This window comes from Acartia tonsa, chromosome 3 (genome assembly GCF_053477335.1).
Source record: "Acartia tonsa isolate MP-2025a chromosome 3, ASM5347733v1, whole genome shotgun sequence".
Classification (NCBI taxonomy): Eukaryota; Metazoa; Arthropoda; class Copepoda; order Calanoida; family Acartiidae; genus Acartia; species Acartia tonsa.
Window position 1 is genome coordinate 12,201,824 of NC_137262.1, and position 21,014 is coordinate 12,222,837.

General features: G+C 34.6%; 3 protein-coding genes across 3 annotated transcripts in view; 1 reads left to right on the plus strand and 2 right to left on the minus strand.

Annotated features, from left to right (window-relative positions):
* The window catches only part of LOC145313959 (RNA-binding protein 25), a 307,513-nt gene that overhangs the window by 51,253 nt on the left and 235,246 nt on the right, over positions 1-21,014 (minus strand). The gene's annotated exons all lie outside the window — the stretch shown is intronic.
* On the minus strand, positions 59-1,786 carry LOC145313971 (chromatin remodeling regulator CECR2-like). Its single transcript, XM_080153639.1, has 4 exons — positions 1,685-1,786; positions 1,197-1,312; positions 865-1,015; positions 59-580 (listed from the first exon to the last, which is right to left on the minus strand). The coding sequence occupies exons 1-4, from the start codon at positions 1,784-1,786 to the stop codon at positions 59-61; spliced, it is 891 nt and encodes a 296-aa protein (XP_080009765.1).
* On the plus strand, positions 3,551-20,616 carry LOC145313329 (uncharacterized). Its single transcript, XM_080152681.1, has 10 exons — positions 3,551-4,503; positions 5,105-5,233; positions 5,482-5,575; positions 5,832-6,015; positions 7,504-7,586; positions 17,547-17,621; positions 17,944-18,041; positions 19,247-19,323; positions 19,758-19,924; positions 20,325-20,616. Exons 1-10 carry the CDS (start codon positions 4,396-4,398, stop codon positions 20,435-20,437), a joined length of 1,128 nt encoding a protein of 375 aa, XP_080008807.1. The 5' UTR covers positions 3,551-4,395; the 3' UTR covers positions 20,438-20,616.

The window sequence follows — 21,014 nt, forward strand, 5'->3', positions numbered from 1 at the left end:
TTTTTAGTATAGATTGACAAAAAAAGCGTCTGTATTTATATAATAATGTAATGCAACTTTAGTTTAAAACTGATGTATATCTAAAGAAAATAATAAATGACTTTTCCTGAAGCATTTTAAGAACTTGTGGCAAGAAATTTTCATTCAAGATCTGGTGTAATTCTTTGTCCGCTTTCTTTTTCGACTTGCGCAAAGTCTCAACAAGATCAGTCCAATCCTTTTCAGTCCGGCAGATAAGGAACCATCCAGGAGTGGGGCTAGGAGATGTGTCATCATTCTCAATTTTACAATCACTGGTATCGTTAACAATTTCCTCTTTCTTATACTTTTTACTTTTACTTTCTTTTTTGGTTTTGGCATCTGGCTTTTCCGCTTTTTCTTTCTTTGGTTTGGATTTTCGTTGTGGCCTAACTTCTTTATACAATCTAGTTCCGAAAAAGTACCAATAGCGAGCACCATCACTATCCTCGCCCATGTGTTCGAGTCTCAGACTCTCAACTGGAATGTCTTTTATTCTCTCTGGGGCGTCTTCTGTGTCGAGTCGGAGATCTATTAGCTGCAATATTAGACTAACTTTTTCCTGAAAAGGAATAGTTGTTAAAATCTATTTGTGTTGAAATGAAATTAAACAGGGTGTTGCAAAAGAGATTATAGAATGAATAAGCATATAATGCATAGTTAGTTCAGTGATCCCTAAAATTAAGGGGGAAAAATATTAGGTAGACATATTTGATTGTAACCTTTAAAATCTGAGTAGGTAATAGTATGCCATCTTTACTAACATTAGTTGTTGATAATAGATAACACTTACTTAAAGTTTTTCAAGGATCTTGGTACAATCATGTAAGATAAATAATGACCTACCTTAAAGGATAACTGACTGAACTCTTGTTTATCTTCATTAAAAGGATTGACAATGTTACACTTGACAGCGCTGAAATCTTCTTCATGTTCTTCTATTCTGGAGGTTAGAAATTGGCTCAGGTACAAGCTGTAGTTCATGCAGGTCAACTTACTATAAAAAATAATAAAATTAAGAAAAACATGTGGTTTTAGGTTTGTCTTGTTGATTTTTCCCATTCTTTTAATGTTTCTGAAGATTCTTTAGTATAGAGTCCCTCATTATGTTTTTTTATAGATAGACAGCGAAAAACTTAGCCACTGACATGATAATACCACATAAATAATGATTTTACCTTTTATAAGATGGAATGCATTCTTTAAGTAAACTAATAACAATGTTGTCTAAAAAATTGCTTCCAAACATGTCATCATCACTTTTGGTATTGTATACAAGAGCATCCTCTAACTCCTAAAAAAAAGTTAAACTGTATTAAAAATTTAAAAATACAGTAGGTATATACAATAATACCCTTTACTTCAAAAACGCATTTAAACGAAAGAACATAAACTTTTCTGATCACGCAACCATGCCAAAACCTATTCAACAGACCCGTAAGCAGTTACACGCCTTAATAAATCCACAATTGTTGCTTCTCAAATCTTGAAGTAAGTTGCTAGGTATATTTTTGATTTGTTTGTATTTAAGAACTGTATTTCAATATACTGTTATATATTATTCAACATTAATTTTTAGTTCAATTTCAAAAATAGACAATGATTATAAAAATGTATGACAACGCAGTTGTTTTTTTTATATTTTATTCTCAATATCTTGACTTACCTCTATTTCAAATTCCGGTGTTCCAAGAGGTTCATGAAACAGAGAACAAAGGTATGCGATGGTTGGAACCTCTATAAGTTCCTGCACTTCTGCGAAAGACATGTTTCTGAAATAACAAAATTATAAAGAATTTCATTAGAATCTTGAACAGCCATCATACTTAAAGACGTCCATAATTCGTAAATCTATAATTTTAAATCATGTTTCAGTAAAAAAATTGTGTAAAACATTTCTTACGTTTAAAATCTGTTTTCAATTTTGAAGTAATAGAAAAGGGTAAAACGCGAAAAAAATGCAATTGTACTTTTAAACTGAGAGCCGTAAAACATGAAAATTAAATATGATTTTTCTATTTCTATAAAATAAAGTTGTACTTTGATCAATAAATTGTTGTTATTACCCAAATAATAATCTTAATATTCTAATTAATAATAACCAAGTATACGTCAGCAATTGTCTGATCAATAACTTTCAAACCAGACAAAATCGGTTATAGAATAAAAAAATGTTAATAAAAATTAAAAACTAAATGAAATTTTTAGGGTGATCAATTTCTAATAGAAACCATAGAAATATAACTTTTAAACTTAAAACTTGCAATGAAAACGTGGAATAACGTTATTAGAAATCAAAAAAACGATCACTTTGTAGAACAAATTCAAAATTTATATAATCAAAAATCTCTCATTTCATAACATTTTAGTAAATGACAATAAAACAAAAAATGTTTCTATAACAAATTGATAATATAGTAAACACTTAGTTGATAAATATTAATAATTTAAACAGTTGTAAAAGACATGAAAATAAATATATATTTTATATATGAGTGTATGTATGATGACCCACTCACTTGCTCAACTCTCCTCGTCGAAATGCTCACCCTTCCCTTTCCTTTTTCCTTTCCCATCACTCACTCTTCCCTTTGTCATTCCTTTCCCTTCCGTTCCTCATTAATTTCCCCCTTCTTTCCATTTCTAAATAATAAGTAACGGCATGGTATGCGCACCATAGAATATTTTTTATAGATTAAAAATGTTTTTTTTTTTTTAATAAAAACTATAAGATTTATTTTTTAACTTTTCTTTTTTTTGAATTTCCTGAAAATAAATACAAAAGAATTTGGTTATATTTGAATAATTGAAATTTTCTTCGGTGGAGTTCTATATGTTTTATGATCTTTGCCATGCAACATGCGAGGCCTAGAAAGGAAGACATTATTTTTAATGGAATAAACTAATCTTCATTCCGATTAAACAACTTTAAACAAGCATAGTAAATACAATTTTAATGCTAGATAATATTTCATTTAAAACAATATTTTACATGATTATGATAAAAACTGTTTTAAAGGCACAATTCCCTTCCCATTATTGAAAATATAGAGCTGCCACCCTTTTTAAAGAATTTTTCTACAATATCGAAATATTATGGCCTCTAGGTTTTTTATCACTAGTTTTTTTCTCTTTTAATTATGGTTTGATAAAGTGATAATATTTTTTAAAAATAGGAATGAGATATGCAATTTTAGGATTATTTTAAAGTTTTATTTTAAGTAAGTTGTTTACTCTGTTTTATTTTAACGACATTATTTCTCTTAAAATTTTTCCCTTTTTATATGCAATTTTCTAGTCTAAGTTTGACTTTTATTTTCATTAATAATTGCGATTACAAGATATTTTCATTAAAACACAATTCTGGTTAGCATAATAGACCAGATAATATATAATTTCCCTAGGTATTTTAGACTATTCTTGTACAGTGGAAATTTGACATTGCAGTTTTGTTGCAGGAGCCATTACTGAGCAAATCTGCCGCACCAAATAAAATTATCTTGTAAAAGCTGCCACACCAAACCAAAAAATCAAGTGAAGAGAAGCAGCAGCAAGAAATATGATCATGTTTCGGCGGATTATAATCCCGCGGCGGAAGATAACGGTGATAATCTTATTTACCGTTAAAGTTTAAATGTGATAAACTACTGTTATTCAAATTTGTGATTTATAAAAAATTAACAAAAGATTGTTAGACTTATTTGAAAAATATTAGATGTGAAATTGTTTTTAATGAATAAAAATTGAAATGAGTGATTAATATTAAATGTGAATAATAATGATAATCAAACTAGATTACACCTTTATATAATAATATACAAACATTCCTGATGGGATGAAAACGACCAAAAAGTGTTTATGGTTAAAGAATTAATTTATGTTCTAACATTTTGTTAGATTTCTGGCCTATACGTGAAATCGAAATATTTATTTAGTTTTCGAGTAATGTGTCTATCGACTATTCATTTAGTGGTTTCAGTCCTAGCCACTGGAGATTTTTTTAGATGGTTGGACATTAATAGTTCTAAAACTTACCCCAATAGATCTGTGAAGCTTCTCTAGCTGAAAAGCATAACTCAATGAAAAGTAGCATATTACAAATTTTTATATTTTAAACAAACAGGCCTAACTTTGTATTTTTTATGTGCGGCCTCCTATTGTTTTCTATGTTAATATTATTAAAATTAATGTTCATATATTTGACAAAATACCTCCTTTTTCAAGGAGAATATTACTAAAGAAATTCAATCTATATCATTAGTACTAAGAAATATTTCTTTAAATCTTTCGAGCTGATTAACATTCTTTTATATATAAATAACGTGTACATGGCCGATCTTTTAATTTGTTAAAATACTTAATTTTTCAGATATTAGCATGGGCAAACCAAAAGCTAAGCCTAAACGGGGTTCAGCCAAGGGAAGTGAAAAAGTAGTAAGCAAAAATATAACAAGCAAACATGACATTAACACCATATTAGATAAGGTATACTTTGTGAATACATTCTTTCAAATGGTTTGTTTTGTGTTGATTCAAATGTTTTCGTTTACAGGACCGAGACACAACCTAAAGAATGTTTAAGTTCAAGGTCCGTTTACGACGTTCTGATATCAGATGGATGATTAAACGTCAGTTTTTTGTGCATTCCTAAACGGAGGTTACTTAATGTTAGATAAACTTGGCCTGCGTTTTCTAGTTGTTTTCCTTTAAACCGTCCTAATGGTCAGAGCTTCTCTGTAAGGTTTAAGGGAATAAAAAAATCACATTTTGATGCTCAGTGTAACCTCGAACCGTGTACCCCAAATGCTAAAAACTAGCGCTATAACCACTCTGTATTCTATAGTTTTTCAACAATTTACCTAATTTACAATTATTTAGACTGGGATGCATTGGTTATCTAAGTTGTTTACGCAATAGGGTTTGGCTCCACCGAAGTTAGGGATCTGGATTCAGTTTCAAGGTGCCCTTCCGAATTAACCAGTCTTTTTTTTTCAGTAGAATGATTTGTTCCATCTGGATTCCCTTTTTAGTAAAATATACATTTTTAATTTTTTGATATCATATATGTATATTTATTTATATTTAGGCAGAAGAATATATGGACGACATGAAATTCGAGCTTGCACAAAAATTTTGCGAACGTGCCCTACAAATCGACAACGACAACGTTCGCGCCCTTGAACTCACATCTAGTTTACTCTTGGACATGGGAGCGGTAATAATTGCATATTTCTTAGACAATACTTTTTTTATTTATTACCTATTAGTTTCAGTATTGTTCACCAGTTTATCTATAAACAAAAAACTTTAATATGAAATGATGTAAGAAATTTTATGCTAGTCTTTCTCTGAAGAGTTCTTTTGGCGTTTCTAGAATTTGAACCAAATGTATTTTACTTCTTAATTTAAGTAGGTTTTAATACCATAATTGTGAAAATCCTAAAAAATCTTCTAAATAATCAGGTGGAACAAGCTCAGCATTGTCTTGGTCGGGCCATTTTCGTGGAACCACATTCTGGTCATTCAAAATATTTAACCATGGCGCAGTTAATGACAGGTAAACAACACTTTAAGATTCATGTCTAATAGGCTCAGATAATACCGAAAACATTCTTCCTCCTTTTAAGTCTTACTATTGAAAAAAATGGGAGGGAAGATTGTTTGATTCTTTTTTTTTAGAATTAATAGAGTGCTAAGAAAGAAATAGTACAAAATAACACTATAAATGAATATTTGAAGTTTCTTAATATCAAATTACACAAATGAACTAGATCTTTTTTTTTATTACAGAATAAGAATTTTAATTTTTACAGGAGTAGAATCACGTGATCTGTACCGCAAGGGAATAGAAATACTACAAAGACGCATCTCCAGTTTACCAACTTCAGATGAAAGTCTGCCAGAATTGAGACGTCAACTTTCCAATGCCATGGTCAGCATTTCAGAGATTTATATGACAGATCTTTGTGATGAACCTGAGGCAGAAGATGAATCAAAGTAAGTTAACAATTTCCATCATGACAGACAAATCTTATTATAGTTGATATAACCATTTCAGTTTTGTGTAAAAGTAGTATAAAATTTGCACGCGATAGTTAGACAAACTATATCAGGTTTTAGATAATCTCTACTGCAAGCGTTTTTTTTGTTTGTTGCACAAAAATAGTTTTAGATTAGGATAAATCTAGCAAAGTTTAATATATATATTTCTCTAATTTTATTCATATTATACTAAAGAATTGCAGTTAATGAATACAAAAAATTCAAAATTAAATATAGAATTATCATGCACAAAATTCGTCATTGTGACCGCAATATTTTTCCTTGTTATGTTTTGCATTTTCTTGCTAACAAAGTACGAATCATTTCCAAATGCTTAAATTAAACAAACATGATTCTGCCAATTTTGCATTTTGTTCAGATTTGTGCAACTTTTAATCATTTTGCAAAGTTAGCCCAAGATATTCAATTTTGTTAGATTGATAATATTACTCTTGCAGTGCTCGAGAATATACTTCATTTTTTTCAAAAGAGCTTCATAACCTTATCTTTATACAAGATCATATATTTTTTTTAATAATTCGGTGATTTTTTTATGCACAAAGTCATACTAAAAAAATTACTTACCTGTAGAAAGATGCATTTCATCATAATATTAATTACATTTAAACTGTTGCAAAAGTTAAAATTATTCTATGACTTTAAAATTTTGGTATATAAGCTTATTGATTGAAAATTTGAATTATATCGAGCATAATATGCCTTTATTAATGTATATCTTACTATGAAACAGAAATAAATATTTGGATTGTTAAATTAAGTTGAAAAACATTTCGTGGAACTACCCTTTATACAAGATTAAATTAATATCAAAAGTATGAAAGCATTATTAGAGCCTACTTCACATAAATCTTATTTCTTTGAAATAGTTACCATATGGTTGTGCCACAAACAGGTGAACAAAACTTTTATGCATCCCATCCAAAACACGAATATTCACACACACTCAAGAACACACATACACACACGCAGACAGCCACACATACACATACAAATTTTATCTCATCCTTTAGAAAAATGCAAACTAATTTTTAACGAATTTTCATACTAATATATAACAACAAGTATGCAAACTACAGAGAGGGAGAGGACAACGGATGCTAAAAATATCTCATATCCTACTCCACGCCTCTATTATATTGGAGTAAAATTACTTGTCTCTCACTAGCTGCTATGAACCTAAAAAATATTCGTAGGTTGGTTAACTTTTTAAAGACATCTATCACAAAATAGATAAAATATTCTTGCAATCATAGTAATTAGTATTAAATAACTTTTGAAAATCCTACCAGTCTAGCGGTTACCGAGACTTTTCGGAACAGACACATAGAGAGTCGGTTACTTTTACTTAAAGGTGGTGTTGGTTAAAATACTTAGATTTATAAGGTAATATATTTAGTTTTTGACGTTTTAAAATTTTTTTAGAAAAAATATTGAATCAGCCATTGAAGCCGACCCTTCTAACCCAGAAGCTTTCCAAGCTCAGGCAAATTATGCTTTGATTATAGGTAAGATTTTTAAAATATAGAAGAAAGGGGGGGGGGGCGAAAGTGACACTTTTTGAAACCAAAACTAAAAGTCAACAAAGGAACTCAACAACAAAAAGAGTTACAGGTCTGAGATTTTGCATGGCAGTTGCTTTATAGGGGTAAAATATGGAACTGTGAAGAAACGGCGGCGCAACCGCCGAAAACCGCCGTTTCCCGCCGAAATTTTTTTTGCCTTTTTTCGGCGGTTGCGACGCCGTTTCTTCACAGTTCCATATTGTACCCCTATAAAGCAACTGCCATGCAAAATGTCAGACCTGTAACTCTTTTTTTAGTTGAGTTCCTTTGACTTTTAGTTTTGGTTTCAAAAAGTGTCACTTTCGCCCCCCCTCTTTAAAATGATTTTTTTTCGATAATAGTAGCTGCAATAAGGATTCTAAAGGGATAAGACAATGGCCGATAAATTGATGTACAACCCCAATGATGATTCACAAAATTACTCCTTCTGTAGATTATGATTAGTGGTTGAGACGTTTGGACACTCACCAAAATGAACCAACTAATCAAAATTCAATAAAAGTCCCCAAGGATGTTAAGCCATCGAATAAGAAAACGTTATTATAAGAATTTGGAGACTAGTGTAATAAACAGCCCAATGTCCCCTCCCTCTCTGAACTAGGATTCTAATAAGACTGAAATAAATATGTTATAAAAGAAATGCTTCAAGTTTGTGTGTATTTTATTGAAATTGACAATATTTTCTTCATAATAAAACTTGACTCAATTTTCTGCATTTTTATCAAGCGTGAGGGATATGTATTTGTTAATACTTTATTTATATTTTTACGGTCTTTTAATTATAAAACAACAAAACAGCCAAGGGATAAAAGGAATGGACAAAGAACGAAAAATAAATTTTTCTTGCAATATTTATGTGTAAAATTCTGGCTTTGTAGCTCATAATATTTAAGAGAATATTAAAAATTTAAATTGGCCCCCTTTCCTTCGAAATATCCTATTTTCCTCATAACCCCCTGATAAAATTGGCCCAGGGCCAATAAAACAGGTAACTTTAGTAATAGTACCTAATGACACGTGGCCGGTCTACACACACACGTACGGTAGCAGTACACTCTCATTTTAATAGCTATACTGAAAATAGATTGTACAGATCAAACTTCAAAGCCTTAACTATTATGAACAATGAATATCTGCAATGATAACAAAGATCAATTGTTAAGTCATATATTTTCATAGGCGAGGATAATTGACATGATCATATATTTAATATTAATTACAATATTAAAATGTGGGCTCTCGGTATGGTAGAACCTCGTACCAGGACTCGCAATCTGTAATAATAAGAAATCATTTTATAGGGAACTGATTTCTTGTCACTAATACTATTTCTCTAGTTTTCTTGTTTTCTGGCTTTACCCTTCTTTTTCTTTTTCTCCGTGGATTTCTCGTTGGTGTCCTCCACCAGGTTGTCGTAGAGACGGGCCAACTCTGCACGACTGTCACGAAGCTCGTCTAGCTCTTTCTTGAGATCATCACGGGCCTGGCGCATGTCATAATAATCCTGGACGATTCTGTTGCACTCGCTCTTCTCCGTGGACAACTGCTTCCTAACCATGCGCACCTCGTGCTCGGACCTGGACAGATGGTACTTATAGGAATCTAATTCCTTCTCCAGTTTCACCGGCTTTTGATTCAACGTTTTAAGTTTAAAACGCTGAAGCTCGATCAGCTGCAGGTTAAGCTCGCGGATCTCGTTTTTCTGTGCGAAATTCTGCGTTGCCAAACGGCCGTAAGCGTTCCACATGGCGTGAAAACGTTCCGTTTGGTCACCTGACAGGCTTGTTGGGTTGTCCTCGCTGCTGGGGTTGTTGAGGGCATTCAGGAAGACGGTATCCAGTAGGTCATTCGCCCGCCTCTCCGCCGCAATCGCAGCCGTGCTCGACTCACTGCTGGAACGGGCACCTGCTGATGACAGAGAGCTGCCGCTGGCTCGGGAATACCTACCACTGCTGGATGGCATGGATTCAGCGCTGGACCTCGAGGATCTGCTGCTGCCGGATGCTCGCGGCTCACCACTGCTCACTCCACTGCTGCTGCCGGAGCTGCTTGAGACACTCACAGGGATCATACCTGGAGGAAGGACAGCAGGGGGACGGTGTGCTGGTGGCTCTGGGAGGTGAAGGCGGCGCTTCGGCTCTGACGCTCTTGGCGTGGACAGGGATCTGGCGCCTTTCTTCGGGTTGGTGGCAACAAAAAGTCCCCAGTTTCTCATGTACTCTACACGACGGACTGCGACCTGAGAAATTTAACTGTGCATCCTGGAGGCGTTGGGGTGAGGGATGCCGGGTTGTTGCGCGCTACCAGGGGATTTGTGCACTTCATGCCTATCATCAGATGCTTCACTATTGGGCTGACAAACTTTTTCTGGCCATCCCTGGTGAGAGTAAGCCCCATGCTGGAGCCTGCCAGGAACTCCACGTATAACGTGGGGTTCACGCACATGACAGAGTGATTCCGCTGGCGCTCCAGCAACGGTTTATGGCAGTACAGGGGCTGGGTTGAGGAATCTATCGCCAGCTGACGAAGTTTCTTGTTGAACAAGGCAAATTCTTGCCAGTGTGCGTAAAGATCTGGTGTGAAGACACAACTGCCGCAGCTGAATTTGTGGATGCAGCTTTTTACAGCCTTCTCGTGCATGTTGGTCACAGTTTGGAAGACCTCCTCCGACAGGTTGTCAACCAAGTGTTGTTGGTGCGCCACTGAAACTACGTGGACTGGGGTGGTGGAGTCCAAGAGCAGGCTGATGCGAGTTTCAAGCTCAGCTAGAGTACAACCTCCCAGGTTGTACCAGGTGACTCCATGCTTCTCCTCTAGCACACTCTCCGCTGGGCGAGGCATGTCTGCAACTACATATAACTCGGGCAGATATGGCTCAATCTGCATTGGGACCTGCGGGGCTTCTCCAGACGGGGCTGCTGACTTGTCCTCAGACATCTAAAAAAATTTGTAGGTTTTAGATGTTTGTATAAAGATTCTAGAGAGAAAGAAATCAAGTTTAGATAGCTATTTGAGAACTTTTGTAGAAAAATAGGTGAAAATTTTGTGATTTTCTGAATGGGAGTTTTCTAGAGATGAAACTTAAACTTGGCGATAAAAAAAACTTTTGTTTGTGCACAAGGAAAACATTTATAAAGTTCGGGTTTTTGAAATATTAATTTTTCTTTTCTTTTTATAACAAAACGACGTCGTTTATCATTGAACAGATATAGTTATTTTGAAAGAACTATTTCTTTAAATACCTATGTAAGGAAAACTAAGTTTTTGAAAATTTAATCATATTTTTATAAACACGCATTTTTGTGTGAAACGCTCTATTTCATGTTCAGAAAGAAATATGATGAAATTGTAGAGATGATATAATCAAAAATTTGCGAAGCACATAATGAACAATTATAGACTAGCATTATTTGTAAAATTTTATTTGTCACTTTGTGTTGTGATTTTTCTAATAAGGAAAATAGGAGAAAAAACGAAAATTTTTGGACATAATCGTTTTTTCTTATCAAAATGTTTGAGTAGGCGTTTTTGGAAAAATTACTATTAAAATTTTGAAAATATTAAGTAATTTTAGAATAAAACTTACGTTTGTTGGCTTGGAATGGCTGATAAAAAGCTTTGTAGGGATTGTAGAACGTAAACGAACTGATGAATAGCACATATTTTTGTTTTAAAGTAAGTTTGCGTAATTTCGTGTTGACCAATCAGAGATTTAAAATGAACTAAACTTGTGGCTCATGGAGTGAGCGCAAAAACCGGGGAATGCCGCGTCTAAAAATTTTTGCTGCTTTTTAGTATGACGACTTTAATGTAAGGATATTTGGGAATAATATTACAATATTGTGGTATTATATTTTTATCTTTTAATGCACATAATAATTGTATAAAACGATATAATAAATTGATTTATTTACAAAATTTGTTATCTCTAAACTTTGAAAAGTTTAGTAGCTGCGTCTAATGACTTGCAAGCTCTCGGAGCTTATGAAACCTGTTTGTAATACAGTTAGCAGTTTGTTTCCATCTGCTCCTTTCTTGGTGAGAACATCACTTAATTGGTGTTCTCCTTTCACCCAAATGATGCTGTTGACTTCTCCATCTTTTAGGCATTGCTGAATGGCAGCTATTTCTCGACGGAGACGCCTTTCTCCTACATTTGCTGGAGTGAATGGCATCGTAGGTGTCCTTGTTTTCTATGATGGCCCTGAGTTTAAACTCATACTTACCACCAGTCATGTCTTGTAGCAATTTTCTTGTAGCAATTGCGGCATCTAGACCATTGTATAAGCTAAGTGCTTCAGCTCCTAGAGTGGAGATTTGTTAGATTTCCAATCAAGAGCAGCAGCTTTGCCTGCAGCTGGATCTACCAAAAATATGATATAGGCTCCAGTGCTATCTTTAGCTTCGTTTAGATTGCCATGTGAAGCATCTGTGTATAGAAACAGTTCAGCTGTCTCTAACTTTATGCTTGGCAGCTTAACACAAGCTTCATCTTTCAGCTTGAGAAGTGTTTTCTTGGCTGCTTTGAGATCTGCCACTTTTCCACCTTTGAATTTTGTGGAGAGATTAATCAGCTCAAAGGCTAGATCAGGTCTTGTACTCCTGACTGTCCAGTTAAGAGAGCCAACCATTTGTCTCAGAGTGGCAAGCTCTTCTTCTGTTAGCTCACTGTCAAGCTCTGTTAACCTTTTGGCCTCAATGGTTGGAATCTTGACTCTTTCAACGTATGCTTTTTGGTCAAGAGTAATAGCATTTCTTTCTTGGTTTAATTGAAAACCAGTGTACATAAAAATGCTTTGTTCTGACTTGCCAACTTTGAAAATTGCCAGTACTTTGGGCATAATGACTTTGTTAAAAAAATCTGTGCCAGCGTGGATAAAATCATCCACATGTAGGCCTATAATGCCTTGTAAAACTCCATCTTTGACCAGATAGAATAGGCCATAATCATCAACAGATTTCTTGAAACCAAGCTTTAGCAGCCTGTTTTCAACCTTGCCATACCATTGTTTGCTGGCATCTTTCAGGCCATATAGGCACTTGTTCAGTAGCCATAAGAAACCGTTCATGTTGGCTTCTTTGGGAGGTTTAACATAAACAATTCTATCAAGATCATTGCCTTGTAGAAATGCTGAACGAATGTCAGTAGTTTGGATTATCCATCCTAAAGCTGTAGCTAGTGTTAACACAAGTCTTAGTGATGATTTGTGTAGTGTTGGCGAGTCTTTGGGAATGTCCTCTGTTTCTTGGAAACCTCTAGCTGTCAACCTAGCTCTTGTTTCTGTGCCTTTTTCAGTAAGCACCCAGGTTGTTGTAATCCTTTCCTGACCTTTGTCTTCAACAACTTTGTATGTGTTGAATTCTTTCAGCTTTTCTAGCTCATTGTATTTAGCTTGCATACATTCATCAGATTTGTGCCTGTCTTGTGGGACTAGCACTGCCAGGAGTTCTTGGCTGATTGTGAGCATAATCTGATGCTCTTCGTTGATCCTCTTGAACTCTTGCTGAGCCATGTCAGTTGAGAATTTTTCTCCAGAGTCAAGTTCAACATTATACCAAGTATTGCTGGCTTTGCAAGTGGCTTTGCCTGCTCTGTTCATGATCAGAGCTGGTTTCCATTCATCATTGATTTTTAGCAGCACTTTTTCTTGTGTTTTGAAGACAAGAGTGTTTGCTTGATTCTTGACTTTGGCAGCTTTTGTTTTGCTTGCTGCTTTTGTCAGCGTTTGTTGTTGCTGGTCATTACTTGTAGTTGACTCATTTTGGGCCTCATGAAAAATTTCATGATCATCAGCTTGGTTTAGATCATCTTGATCAGCGTTGTTGTCAGCTGCTGAGTATTCAGCAGTTGGGTTTTGCTGATTTTCAGTGGTATCATTGTCCACTGGGACATCATTGTTAACTTCAACATTTTGGACAATGTTGTTTTGTCTTGTGATTCTGGCAGTGTCATTGGCGACAGCTTGATTGTTGCTGTCATCGTTGGGATTTAGTGCTTCCCTTTCAATGTCTGCTCCAGCAATCTCACCAGCTTCAATCTTCCTTCTAAGCTCTTCCTTGACAGGTAAGAGTCTGTTGGCGCTGACTCTTGTACAGTAGCCGCCGTGTCTGACCATGATAACTTTGTTATCTTGCCACATGACTTTACCTGGACCAAGCCATCTGTCATCCTTCTCACGGCGATAATATACATAATCACCAGGATGATAAATGTGATCAACAGTTCTGATCTTTGATCTGAGAGCTAGTTTTAGCTTCTCACAGTTCTGTGCCTTTATGAAGGCTGCTTTAGCTGCTATCATAGCATTCATATTTTCCTCAAACACTTGACAGTGGGTGCAGACTTCTTGAGCTGTAGGAGGAGCCTCTAGGATATCAATCATGTGAGGTTTTCTTCCAAAAACAAGCTCATATGGAGAAAAACCATATATGTTGGAAAGGATATTCTTGGCATAGCATGCCCAGGCTAAGCTGGTTTCTAGACGAAGTTCTGGATAGTCTCTCAGATTCTGTTCCAGAATAGTGTCAACAACATAGTGATGTTTCTCACCATATCCATTCTGCCAGGGACTTGAACTCCCTGTTGTGTGTATCTTAATATCAAGCTTGCTACACACTTCCATCATCATAGTGTTACTAAATTCTCCACCATTGTCAAACCAAAATTGTTTAGGCTTGCCAAAGATTCTGATCCAAAGCTTGATAATAGCTTTCATCACTACCTGTGGCTCCTTGGACGGGATTACAGTGCGTAGAGTGTATCTGGTAAAACAATCAACCATGTATAGTATGTATTTACCGTGGAATATCTTAAGATCCATAGCAACAATATCATTGAAATCATTTGCAGGATTCAATGCTACTGCTGGTCTGTCAGGGCTCCTTTTGCGCAGGAGGCAACCTTCACAACCATCTATAATCTTATCAATAATGGGTAAAAAGGAATCATTGAATTGATCAGCGGATTTTAAGAAATCTATAAAAACCTTGCGGGGCCTATGCCCTAGTTGCTTATGCAGCTTATCAAGAAGTTTGTGTACTTTATCAATAGACTCTTCAGTCAAGTCTATATTCATGCATTCGGCAAGTAGAATGGTGTCATCATTATCATTTTCACCAAGGAGGTTTACAATGAAATGTCCGGCCGAAGTTGTGTTAACCTTGAGAGGTTTACCATTAGCAGTGGCAGTATCATTAGCCATGTCTAACGCAATACCTAACTGCTTCATGTGAGACTTGGAGAGTAGCAATGGAATATCACTTGGGATAATATCTACAGTGATTTCATGAATATCACCTGCAACTACAATCGGAATTGTATAAGCTTTTCCTGATTTTAAGGACTGATTATTACCAAATGTAAATTCCGTGCCAGTTGAGAAAGGACCTTTAATTTTCTTTTGTAAATGCTTAGGAACAGCCTTGAGATAAATTTGCATCCATTTATCCCCACTTACGAAACTTGTACAGCATGTATCAAGTGCGGCACAATTAAGCGATTCTGCGGTGAATCTGCTTAATTCTGCATTATCATTTGTAAAAAGGACTTTTTGTATGTTGTCCTGAGCGTCCTCATATTCGTCGCTCTCCCCTTCAGTTACTGAGCCCCTGTCGGAAGTTTCCCCTTGCATCATGTATGCTTGCTGATCCCCCTTCCTTTTCTTGTAATAGGGACATTGTTTTTGTAAGTGTTTGTATGACCCACACTCTCTACATTTTAACACTCTCCCCATTTTATCTTTTGGGTTTTGATCACTATCATTTTTGTACTTTGAATTATTGCTAGAATTGCCCTTATAGTTTTGACTTTTGAGAACTATTGGAATGATTATTATTATATCTATTGCTACTTGGATACGATTGTCCTTGCTTACCTTTGTATTGGTTTTTCTTTGCTTGCCAAGCAGCAAAGGCTTCTTCATGTTCTGTAAAAAAAGCTTCGTCCAGCGGCTGGGACTCGACCTTACCTTGGCCGCATACTTCACCTAGTGAATTTGTAAGAATAAACATCATTCTTTCTTTTACTTTTTCGAAAATTTCCTTCTCATCACAGTCGTCCATGAATCCCTTGAGCATCTTGTACTGATGATTCTCAAGGGACGCACCGAGCAACAGGATGAATGTCTTTTGTGTTTGATCAATGGCTACATTTTTATTTTTGCATTTATTACACGCGATGTCAAACTCCCTTATATATTCCGCAATCTTTTGGCCAGGTTTGCGCTTAAAAAAATGTACTTTTGCAAAGGCCTCAATACTTTGTGATAAAGGGGTTTTGCTTAAAATGCTATCCAGGTATGCTAATACCTTAACATACCCCGACTCGTCATTAGCGAGCTCTGACGGTCTATGCTTTGCAAATAATCCTTCTTGGATATTATTTCCAAAGGTTTTACTTTTATTTGGCAACCCTGTAACAAGATATGCCCCGAGCTTTTTCTTTGGGTGGTCTGTAGTGACTTTCCATAGCTCTACGACGTCTTTGTATGCGTCATAACTGTCGAAGTCATTCAGTCTTGGAATCTCCAATCCTATCTTCAACTCTGTTGTCTGTGACATTTTATCTCACCGTTAAGGCTTAGTTTGATTAAAAAGTATGCACCACCTTCCTTTAAAATCCTTTACTTTGACTAGTATGATTTATGAAGGCTAAGCTTTATAGAACCAACCTTGCGCGGTTGTTAAAATCCTATTTTCCTACACTATAGCTTTATAGAATCCACCTTGCAGGATTTTGATTCTTTACACTGCCTTGAGAGGCTAAATTTGCATTCATAAATGCTGTCCTGAGATGTGTACTACTTGTACTTATGTGTGTTGACTGCCAGTGGCCGTAGATCTCTTGTTTTTTGAGAAAAAAAATTAAGCTACGCTCATGCTAGCATTGATAAAATTGGCCCAGGGCCAATAAAACAGGTAACTTTAGTAATAGTACCTAATGACACGTGGCCGGTCTACACACACACGTACGGTAGCAGTACACTCTCATTTTAATAGCTATACTGAAAATAGATTGTACAGATCAAACTTCAAAGCCTTAACTATTATGAACAATGAATATCTGCAATGATAACAAAGATCAATTGTTAAGTCATATATTTTCATAGGCGAGGATAATTGACATGATCATATATTTAATATTAATTACAATAATAAAATGTGGGCTCTCGGTATGGTAGAACCTCGTACCAGGACTCGCCATCTGTAATAATAAGAAATCATTTTATAGGGAACTGATTTCTTGTCACCCCCAACTGATAAATTTTTTCTACTTGCCACTCCCTGTAATCCCTGATTTTAAGCGGCTTCTGCTCTCTCTACAGCAAAGTATTGAAGTGGTGCATCTTCTCTCTCTCTCTGGAAAACTTGCTTCAAGTTTAATCTTCTTTTCAATGTTTGTTCATCCTATATAAATTCAATTGGAATCAGATGCATTCGCCCCTCTCCCCCTCTTTTTAATCACAATTGATTCTCCCTTAATCCTTATTTACTTTCCTTCTTTTAACACGTTAATTTGAGTGTTACATACTGAAACAAACAAGGATAGAAACTTTAAGGGTAGCGCAGCTGGTAGAAAAAAATATAAAACATCAACACTTCTAGGGAAACCCAGGGTCATAACGAAAAGGAAAGTCGTTCACTCAACTTTTATTTATGAAATTCTTACCCATTTAAATCAAAGTATTTTCCTGTTGCCCTCTTTCATTCTGTAAAAATATCTGAACATTAATTTCAATAAAAAGCTATTTTAAAGAGAAGAAAGTAAGTTTAAGGTGGATTATTTTTCCCTCCCAAGTTTTCTCCCTGTAAAATAATCCTCAACTTTACTCATTAGCTTAAGGGCATTTAATTAAGTTGATTGTTAATCTTCCTGCACTCTCGCTCACATTCTTTTTTTTTTAGAAGAAATAGAAACCGCAAAAACCGCCATAGATAAATCTTTGCAACTCTGGCTTCCTGATCAGTTAAAGTTTATAGGTCAGTACATTCCAACCATAAATACGTGACATATAGAAGATGTTAATATTTAATACAAAACAAGAGATTGCCTATTATTTATACCTTAATCTACAAGTGATAACCATAGAAAAAGGCTGAGCCAATCAAAAGATAATTAACTGATGTTGAAATCTGTTCATTGTTTTGTTATTGATGCCATCAAAATATATTGTGCAACTAAGGGATAAGTTGTTTTCAATTTACTAAACATTATAAATGTAATTTAATAAACTTAAAATTTTCATATTAGAAATCAAAGTTCTTACTTTTTACCCCTTTTTTCATAATGATAAATTTCTAGAGGAACACGTTGGAAAAGAAACAACATTATCCTATGAATTCAGAATATCAACAGTTAAAATCCTTTTGGACTTGGAAGATTATGATAATGCTGTTACGGTAAGAATAGATATTTATAGCATCGTATTATAGTCAGCTTTCTGCGGATATTAAAAAGTTTTGTTAGCCCTGTTCGAAAGGAATATATTTTTTTTGCAATAAAATCATAGTTAGACAAACGGACAAAGAAAAGGGGGGGGGGGGGGGGTTAATGCAACCATCTTGTAATCAGTGAGCAAATGGCACTTAGAATTCGAATTTCCATCTATAATTTTGCATGAGTAATCCTTGGTAGGTCTATTTTCCCTAAATCGAACAAAAAGTTGGAAAAGTAACGGCTAACGGCTGGCGACTCAGCTATTTTGCCATTTTTTGATATTTATACTGCAAATTAGTCACGAAACCTCTCTCAACATAATACTCTTTTCTACTCCAAAACGCTATCAAACGGTTCTAGACGGTAGCTGTTGGTACTAGAAGTTTTAAAATTGGTTATTGCTATCATTTAACATGAATTAAACCAAAAATATGTTTTAAAAAGTCGATTCCTACTTAATTGATGATGGATTTACCCTGAAAATAGGCAAAAAACGGCTGAACGGCTGAGCCGCTAGCCGTTACTTTTCCAACTTTTTGTTCGATTTAGGGAAAATAGACCTACTAAGGATTACTCATGCAAAAGTTCAGATCGAAATTCGAATTCTAAGTGTCATTTGCTCACTGATTACGAGATGGTTGCATTAAACCCCCCCCCCCCCCTTATAGATCAGATGTTTATTTGCCATAAAACAGATGATAAGAACATGTAACAAACAGAAAAAGAAACACGAAACCTTTAGGTATATAGCTTTATAATTATGTCTTTGTAGCATAACTAACTAGGTAACATACCAACGGACCATATAAAGGGGGAGGTAGGTTGTGCAAAATTCCGTAAAATTGTAAGCTTCCAATCAAAAGTGATTATTGAGTCTAACTTTTATTATATATGCGTTTAATTATTCTATGAGTATTGTCAATATTAAGAACAGTTAGACTTAATAATCGCTTTTGACTGGAAGCTTACTCACACTTTAACGGATTTTTAACACAACCTACCTCCCCCTTTTTTAATGTTTTATAAAATCTTCACACAATATTACAGCCATCTGTTTTTATTAGGAGCCAAAAATATTAAACAGACATACCTACGGACATTTGATTCTAAGTATAGACACGCTTCGCTACCAGAGGCGGAAGTATATTTATTTATGATCTTATTTTAGATACTGGACTCGTTGCTAGAAGAGGATAATGAAGAAGTGAATACCTGGTATCTCTTAGGATGGTCCAATTATCTCAGGTTATAATCCTTGTATTAAGTAGGATGGTTCAATCTTTCATTTTTTGGTTGGCTAAAAGATGCATTTTCAGCTGATATTGTCAGACTCGTGACATTTATGATGACTGACAAAACAGCCATAAAATTAAAGATTGGTTGTTGATTCACTGGAAAAAATCCAAGCACGGTGGTTAGATTTATTCAGCTCTATTAAAAAAAATTGTCACATTTGATTTAATAATTCTAACGGGTGATTTAGATAGAACTAAAAGGCATGAAGAGTTTCCAATGGATAATATTAAAATAAACCTCACTTATTATATGTGGATAAAATGATAAAAAATCTGCCCTTTTATACTAATATCATGGCCAATTTGTTCCAACTCTACTTTTATTGGTTCAAATCACTGAAAAGGGATCTTTATTAATTTTTTAGCTTTATTTTATATTTTTAGATGTAAAGAAGAGCCTGAATATGCGGGTAATGCTCTGTACTATCTTGAGAAAGCTCTGGTGGTAAATAAAAAGTGTCCAACAGATGATGAAGATCTTATTGAACATATTACCTCTCTTATTGATGAACTCAAGGAGATGGGAGCAACTGTTCCTGATGATGATTCAGGCATTAATAATGATATTAAAATATTTGTTAAAATAAAAATAAAACGCATAATGTGCCTTGCCCTTGTAGTTGTAGGTAAAAAATTCTTATTTGTATTTACTTCATATTAAATATGTTTGATAGAAAATACAAAATTTATACGCTTTGAGCTTACAAGACCCTAGAAGTAAAGTGCAAAGTGGTGGCTAATTAACTCATTTATGTAAAAAAAAATCAGCTGTATAAAGTTTTACTGGTAAATCCAATCATATGAGACATTTTACAAAAAGAATTGGATTGATAACTTAAAAACAAGCCCAAACATCCAGATCAAAATTCTTTACTGAAATTGCATTTCTTTTAAGTGTACAAACTTTTCTATATTTCAAAACTTTGTTTATTATTATTAATATGATTCTAGACGATGAAGACGAGCATCCCATAACGGAACTACATCCTGACCAAATTGCAGAAATACTTGACAAAGAAGCAGAAGAGAAAGAAACGGAGGAGCAGAATAAGATGCAAGAATAAATATTTCCCGCATTTTTTCCCATTTCATCCCTACTAATATGGAAATAACATTGATGCATAATGTTTATTCAGATTAAATTTTTATTTATTTCACTCTAGGGTTTCTTCACTATTGTAACACAGATTCATATAAACAACTTTGAAAAGGGAATATTGGGAAATAGATATTTCCATAAAAAGTCCTTTCCTAAAAATACGTTAATTATAAACTAGTCGCCCTAGAATATTGTTATTTTTGTGTTACTGTTTTAGAGATTTTAATGGATAAATATTTTGTATCTCTTCTGCGCTGTGATACACGAAAATTTGTTATTTTTTTCAGAGATAAAAAAAGAATCTAAATATGTTATTGAACCAGATGGGTGAGATGCACCCTGCCCTTATTTTCCCAGAAGAACATGTAAGAAAGATGGAGTAATAAATATAGTTGGTGTAAATGGCGTGCCAATAATATAATGTAATATTGGCACCCCCCTGCCTTGGCCCACCTTCCAAACAAACAACCAACCAAGAAAAGATCTTTTTTCAATACTGTTTCACCTCACAAGCTAGCTTTCATCTTAATATTAAGGAATGT